Source organism: Aptenodytes forsteri, unplaced genomic scaffold (genome assembly GCF_000699145.1).
Source record: "Aptenodytes forsteri isolate BGI_AS27 unplaced genomic scaffold, ASM69914v1 Scaffold146, whole genome shotgun sequence".
NCBI classification, from domain to species: Eukaryota; Metazoa; Chordata; class Aves; order Sphenisciformes; family Spheniscidae; genus Aptenodytes; species Aptenodytes forsteri.
This window is the reverse complement of record NW_008795128.1, coordinates 4,698,322-4,705,423: the sequence shown is the minus strand read 5'-3', so window position 1 is coordinate 4,705,423 and position 7,102 is coordinate 4,698,322. Positions and strand designations below refer to the sequence as shown.

Below are 7,102 nucleotides of genomic sequence, written 5' to 3'. Positions count from 1 at the left end.
TCTGCCTTGCCACTGCGCTCGCCCAGGGGGTGTCCTGGAGGGAGCAGGAGACGGGGGACATCCTGCTGGGGGATGTCAAGGCACCTGGGTGTGGGCTGCAGGGCTGCTGGTGACACCACTCTCTCTGCTCCCCTGCCCCTTGCAGGCTCTAGGATGCTGGGGCCAGCCGGGCTCGGGCTGCCCACCTGATCCTCGCCGCTCCTGTCCCGCCAGCACACCATGTTGCGCTCCTGGCGCGTGAAGCTGAAGCTGCTGCTCGCCACGGTGACCGTGGCCATCCTCCTCTCCTGGCTCTACCTCTTTGTGGGCAGCCTCGAATGTGAGTGGGTCCTCCTCCTCGGATCAAGGGACGGTCCCCAACAGAGGGTGGACAGGGGAGGCCGAGACCTTGGGGTGGTTGCTCTGTGGCCATGCAAGTTGCTGCAGGTGTATCTGAGCTCTGCATTTCCAGGGGCATCCCTCGGGATCCGGGGAGCAGAGCTGTGACGTTGGCTGGGCACACGTGGGGTGTGCCGGGACCTCTCATTTGGGGCTTTGCCCCACCATCCACACCCAGTCCCTCCCGGCCAAGCTCTGCCTTGCCGTTCCCATTGCATGCCCCATGCCTTCTCTGCAGATGGCCGCTTCCTCCTGCTGCCGCCCTGCCTGGGTGAGCAGCCGAGCCGGGACGTGGAGCGGGAGGCGCTGGCCTCGCGGGTGCGCAGGGTGGAGGAGGAGAACCAGCAGCTCCGCCTGCAGCTCAGCCAGGTGCAGGTGGAGGGCAGCGACGGCAGCCCGCAGTGGGGGGCCTCTGCCGAGGATGGGGACCCCCCCGGAGGCGAGAGGAGCAACCGCACAGCCTGCCCCAAGCAGCGGACGGTGCACAAGTGTGAGGTGGGTGATGGCACAGGCACGGTGGCACGGTGGCACAGTGGATAGGGGATGTCACATGGGAGGCTGGGACCCTGGCTGAGCATGGATGTATGTGCAACCTGCCTGGCACTGCTCACCCAGTGCTCTGGCCATACTGGGGCCTCATCCTGGCTCTCCATGGTGCTTAATGGGCCACAGCCGGTGGGTGAGGGTGTCTTGCTTCTCCGGAGAAGGAGGCCAGACAGGAGGAGTGGCAGCCAGACTCCTGGTCCCTGCTTCTGAGCTGGGGGACTCCCACCTCTCTCTGGGGCTCCTTCCCCAGGGGAAGGGCTGGGTTATGGAGTCTCTCCCCATAGCATGACCCCAGGGAGGAGCTGACAGGCCCCTGCGAGGGAGGGGTGTCCAGTCTCAAAAAGGCGCCGTTTGTCTCTGGGCAGCTCCTGCACGTTGCGATTGTGTGCGCCGGGCACAACGCGAGCCGGGATGTGGTCACCCTGGTGAAATCCATCCTCTTCCACAGGTAATGGGGAGGTGCTGTGCCAGAGGCCCGCTGGTTTGGGGTTCCCAGATGAGCTGCTGTAGGGGGGGCAGTGCTGTTGGAGAGGGGCTCCAGGGCCTCTCTCTACACCCTGTGCCACTGCTTAGAGGGCCAGAGGGGGATTTGTTTCTCCCAGGTGGCTGATTTTTCTCCATCTGCCCCCTCAGCTGATGTCTGTCCCCTGGCAGGGGTGGGAGGGATGGGGATCATGTCCTCTTCTTCCTGCTGTGGTGCTGAGTGCTGCTGTGCTTGCAGGAAAAACCCCCTCCACTTTCACTTCATCACGGACTCAGTGGCCCACCAGATCCTCCAGACGCTCTTCCAGTCCTGGATGGTGCCATCAGTCCATGTCAGCTTCTACAACGCCGATGACTTGAAGGCAGGCACTTGCCCCCCCCTTTGCCCTGTCCCAACCCAGTGCTTGGAGGGCCGAGGGAAGCAGCAGAGAGGGGCAAGCGGGAAGGGGTTTATTAACTGTTTTCCTGCTGGTCCCTTGCTCACCTGCTCCCCTTTCTGGACTTGTTGCTGGTGCAGCTGAGAAGGGGGGCACAGGGCTGGTGCTGGAGGGGTGGGGAGGCCCCTTGGGGTAGCACTGCCTCTGCGGCGGAGCTGGGTCCCCCACTGAGCACTGAAACACTGGGGTTCAGGTGGGGGTTCTGGTGGCTGGAGGAAGAGCCAGGCCAGGGTGAGAGCAAAGGAGAAGGAGATGCAGCCAGCGAGTGCCTGAAGGGCCTGGGGAGAGAGAGGTGTGGCTGCCGGTAGTGCAGCTGGAGGAGATGCTCCAGGCTTGGCTGGCTCCGCAGCTCTGTTGTGCCTCTCTGCTGGCCTCCTCTGCACGAGGTGCCGGGCACACACAGCCGTCCTGCCCGGGCAGGGGAAGGGCATGGCCGTGCCCAGCCCTGAGGCCGTGTCGCCTTGCAGCCGGAGGTGTCGTGGATCCCCAACAAGCACTACTCCGGCATCTACGGGCTGATGAAGCTGACGCTTACCAAGGCACTGCCCTCCAACCTCTCCAAGGTCATCGTCTTGGACACCGACATCACCTTCGCCACCGACATCGCTGAGCTCTGGGCTGTCTTCGGGAAGTTTTCTGGTGAGGACAGGGGGCCCCTGGGACCCACTGGGGCCCTGGCAGGACCCTGGGTGCTGGGCTCAGGGTGGCAGTCCCCATCTGCCACAGCACCAGTGCAGTGGGTTTGCTTGGGCCTTCTGAACCTACAGCAAGACGGTCTGCATGCACATCCCTCTGTTTCCTCAGACAAGCAGGTGATTGGGCTGGTGGAGAACCAAAGCGACTGGTATTTGGGTAACCTGTGGAAAAACCACAAACCGTGGCCGGCCCTGGGACGTGGCTTCAACACGGGTGAGTGTGGGCTGCTGGGGTGGGCCCTGCAGCCTGATGGTGCATCCAGCTGAGGCGGCACTTGGCACGGCGAGGCTGGGGAAGGCTGAGGTGAGGCAGGAGAGTGGTGGGCACGAGGGTGCTGCTACAGCCCCCCAGGGTCCTGTGGGTGGGCGCAGATAAGTGGCATGTCCCAGGGGCCGAAGGCATGCAGGCTGCTGTGCTCCAGCTCTGTAATGGCTGGGTGTTCCCTCGGTGACCCAGTGCCCTCCCCCCCGGCACCCCGGGCGATCCTGGCTCCTGCTCGACCGCCTGCGTCGCCTGGGCTGGGAGCAGATGTGGCGGCTGACGGCGGAGCGGGAGCTCATGAGCATGCTCTCCACCTCACTGGCCGATCAGGTAACGGTCCCTCCTCTGGGGTGGTCGGCCCTGCTGCGTTCCCCTAGCACTGCTGGCAGGTGGGGGGCCATGCTGTCTTCCCCATCCACCTGTGCACTCGCTTTTCTCTCTCCTAGGACATCTTTAACGCAGTGATCAAGCAGGACCCGGCCCTGGTGTACCGGCTCCCCTGCTTCTGGAACGTGCAGCTTTCTGATCACACCCGCTCGGAGCAGTGCTACACGGAGGTCTCAGATCTCAAGGTGGGTGGGTTTGCTGCCTTTGAGACTGGGGAGGGCCTGAAGGACAGCGCATGCGCTGGAGGTCCGTGGGAGTCAGCATGGGGTCTGGGCGCTTGGGGAGTGCTGGGTGCTGCTGATTTCCCCTCCAGGGGGTGACACACCACTGCCCTCAGGTGATCCACTGGAACTCACCCAAGAAGCTGCGGGTGAAGAACAAGCACGTGGAGTTCTTCCGCAACCTCTACCTGACCTTCCTGGAGTACGACGGGAACCTGCTGCGCAGGGAGCTCTTCGGCTGTGCCAGTCTCCCCAGCCCACCCAGCGACCAGGTGAGGGCAATTGCGACTCTGACCCCAACCCCAGAGTGTGGGGTGGGCAGAGACCCCATGCAGCTGCCCCAGCTCCCCGTGGGGGTCCTGCTCTCCCTCACCTTCACGGCGTTGCAGCTGCAGCAAGCGCTGGAGGAGCTGGACGAGGACGATCCCTGCTATGATTTCCGTCGGCAGCACCTCACGCAGCACCGCATCCACCTGTTCTTCCTGCAGTACGAGTTCCTTGCCCTTCCCAACCCCACCGATGTCACCCTCGTGGCCCAGCTCTCCATGGACAGGTACTTGCTGGTGTAGCTGGTGGGAGGTCGGATCCCACCTCTACTCCTCTGGGGTGACTCCACAGCTTAGGAGCTACCAGGGATCTTGAAACATGGGTTCCTCACCCTCACACCAGCACTTTGCGGTGAGGAGCAACACCCCAAGCTGGGAGCAGCAATTCTTCCTGCTCCCCCCTGAACTGGGCTCAGCTGGCACGTGGCTTACTGGCAGGCACCCAGTTCTGGGTTTGGCCAAGCTGCCACAGGGCAGGTCTCCCGCTCATGCAGTGCCCTCTGCTTCACAGGTTACAGATGTTGGAGGCCATCTGCAAACACTGGGCGGGCCCCATCAGCCTGGCTCTGTACATGTCAGATGCAGAGGCTCAGCAGTTCCTGCGCTACGCCCAGGCCTCAGAGGTGCTGAGTGCCCGCCGCAACGTTGCCTACCACATTGTCTACAAGGAGGGGCAGTTCTACCCCATCAACCTCCTACGCAACGTGGCCTTGGCCAACACGCAGACGCCATACGTCTTTCTGACAGACATTGACTTCCTGCCTATGTATGGCCTCTACGATTACCTCAGGTAAGGCTTTCTCCAGCCAGCTCTTGCTCAGCCTGCTGGGCTCCCCAAGCACCGGGGTTTGCAGGAAACGCCCTGGGCAGCAGTTCTCAACATGCAGAAACTGTTTCCTTTGTGTGCAACCTTGGGATCCTGCCCTTGCTTTTGTCAGGCACCAGCGCTCATGGGCTTGTCTGTGAGGGCTGCCCCCATCCTCCTGCCCCTGCATGGCACCGCTACAAAGTGTCTAAACCCATTAATAACCTTCTGGACAGGCTGGAGGGGCTGAGGAAGGAGGCTGAGGCCAAGGCTTACAGCCTGGGAGACCTCACACCCTTCCTACCACCATAGGAACTCAATCCAGCAGCTGGAGCTGCCCCAGAGGAAGGCAGCTCTCATCGTGCCGGCGTTTGAGACCCTGCACTACCGCTTGACCTTCCCCAAATCCAAAGCAGAGCTGCTCTCCATGCTGGACATGGGCTCCCTCTACACCTTCAGGTAGGGACTGGAGCTGGCTCGCCATCCAACGGGGCTGTCACACCCAGCAGAAGCCAGTTTTGTACCCTTGTGCCTTGGGGCTGTGGGGCAGCCAGCTCAGAGGACCCCCTGCATCCTCTGCCTGTCTCAGGGAGCTGCCAGTTTTGCCTGGTCTCTCATTTCCATCTCTCCCTGCAGGTACCACGTGTGGCCAAAAGGCCATGCCCCAACTGACTACGCCAAGTGGCGGACGGCCACCGTGCCGTACCGCGTGGCATGGCAGCCAGACTTCGAGCCTTACGTTGTAGTGAGGCGAGACTGCCCCAAGTACGACCAGAGGTTCGTGGGCTTCGGCTGGAATAAGGTGTCCCACATCATGGAGCTGGATGCGCAGGTGGGTGAGGGGCTGCTCCTGGCACCATGGAGGCGCTGGGTGTTGAGGGGTCTTGGCCAGGCAGTGACATGTTGGTACCACCAAATCGCTGCTGACAGTAAGGGCTGCTGCTCTGCCCCCAGGAGTATGAGCTGCTGGTCCTGCCCAACGCCTTCATGATCCACATGCCCCACGCCCCCAGCTTCGACATCTCCAAGTTTCGCCTGAGCGCAGGGTACCGGGGCTGCCTCCAGACACTGCGGGAGGAGTTCCACCAGGACCTGTCGCGGCGGTACGGGGCTGCCGCGCTCCACCCCCCCCCCGCCGAGAGGAGCCTGTGATGCCCGGGGACAGTGGGTGCGGGGTGCTAGCAGCACGCTGGAGAGGGGAGGGCACAGGGCCTCCCTCCTGCACTGGCCCACTGCCGCAGCCTGGCCCGAGGGAACCGAGTCAGCAGCACAGCCTCTCCAGCCCAGCAAAGGGATGCCTGTAGGTAAGATGGAAGATGCCAGCTGTGAGAACAAGCAGTGCCTGCAGGTCAAGCTGCTGTGGCATGGCCAAGGGTTTTTTTGGAGCAGCAGCCTTCCTGTGTTACAGGGGAACCTCCCCATGCCAGGGGCCAAGGGGACGGGTCTCCTCCCACCCCTGTTTTAGCAGATGTGGATTCTCAGCCTTCACTAGCTCACCTCAGCCTGGGGCCTGGCTCCTCGAGAAGCCTGGGAGCTGTACCTTACCCTGCTCTGCCTCTGCTTTGTGGTCCCAGGTCCCAATCCTCCACACACCCCTCCAGGGCTTTGGTGAGTGGGGATGATGTAGAGCATCCTTTTGCATCCTTTGTGGAGCAGACTCAGAGAAAGCCTCCCAACACCCTGGGAGGTAGGGCCAGGGAGTACCAGGAGTTGTGGAGACCCGGTTCAAGCCCGGACCGAGGCTGGCTGGTTAACAGGGCGAAATATTGTTACTCCCCATTTGTATGGATGCAAAGTCTCCAGTGGGGTTGGTCCACTACTGGTGGTGTGGGAGTCACCCGGAGGAGGATGGGCTGTCTGCCTTCCCCAGCAGTGTGCGCCCAGAACGGGCCTGCGCCTCCCGGCTGGAAGTGGCCGTGCCAGTGACAGGCCCCGTCCTGGGTCCGGCAGCGTCCCGCAGGGCAGGGCTGCGAACCACGCCTGGCAGCTATTGCGATGGGCGAAGCAGCAGCTTCGTGGGCCAGCACATGCTTGGAGAAATTCCTGGCAGGGGGCCACCCCGCTCCTCCCCAGCTCTTGGCAGCACAGACGCTGCCATCGACAATCAGGGATGTGGTTGACACTGGACAAGACCGTAGCTGAGCACTGTGGTGGGATCCCCACGCTGGGAGCAGCTTGGCCGGGCACTGTTCCACCGCTATCACACACTGGAGCACAGAGGATGCATTGCTTTCCTCACGCTATTTAAATTATTTAATACTTTTCTCATAAGAATTAAATGATTAGGGTGTCTTGGGTTTTTTTTTTTTTTAATCCTTTCTTCCTCCTGGATGATTTTGCTGGTGGCCCTGGAGGCTCTCCAGGCCAGCTGCTGCTGCAGTCTCCGCTGTTCTCTCCTTAGCATTACTCTGGGCTGCAAGAGCCAGCTCTGTGCAGGTGTAGGATTTCCGTCCATGGTGGGAGCGGCTAAGAGGAGCCATACAAAGCGCGGGGTATGGAAAGGGCACAAGCACCTCTTGCTTATTCTCTCTTTTTAATTTAATTTTTAAATTAAAGCTTTTT

At 61.8% G+C, this 7,102-nt stretch overlaps 1 protein-coding gene across 1 annotated transcript; it reads left to right on the top strand.

Moving 5' to 3' along the window:
* Positions 1–207: 207 nt before the first annotated feature.
* Positions 208–7,096, top strand: LARGE2 (LARGE xylosyl- and glucuronyltransferase 2). Its single transcript, XM_019471612.1, has 14 exons — positions 208–319; positions 617–873; positions 1,290–1,372; positions 1,646–1,769; positions 2,312–2,483; positions 2,649–2,760; positions 3,026–3,131; positions 3,248–3,373; positions 3,526–3,681; positions 3,799–3,962; positions 4,247–4,525; positions 4,853–4,999; positions 5,177–5,372; positions 5,495–7,096. The coding sequence occupies exons 1-14, from the start codon at positions 220–222 to the stop codon at positions 5,690–5,692; spliced, it is 2,220 nt and encodes a 739-aa protein (XP_019327157.1). The 5' UTR covers positions 208–219; the 3' UTR covers positions 5,693–7,096.
* Positions 7,097–7,102: the final 6 nt, after the last annotated feature.

Excerpts from the sequence above, each read along its gene's own strand:
- LARGE2 (XM_019471612.1), top strand. The coding sequence starts at position 220 with ATGTTGCGCTCCTGGCGCGTGAAGCTGAAGCTGCTGCTCGCCACGGTG. Across the intron at positions 1,770-2,311 it reads ACAACGCCGATGACTTGAAG|CCGGAGGTGTCGTGGATCCC; the intron begins GCAGGCACTTGC and ends GTCGCCTTGCAG. Across the intron at positions 4,526-4,852 it reads GGCCTCTACGATTACCTCAG|GAACTCAATCCAGCAGCTGG; the intron begins GTAAGGCTTTCT and ends CTACCACCATAG.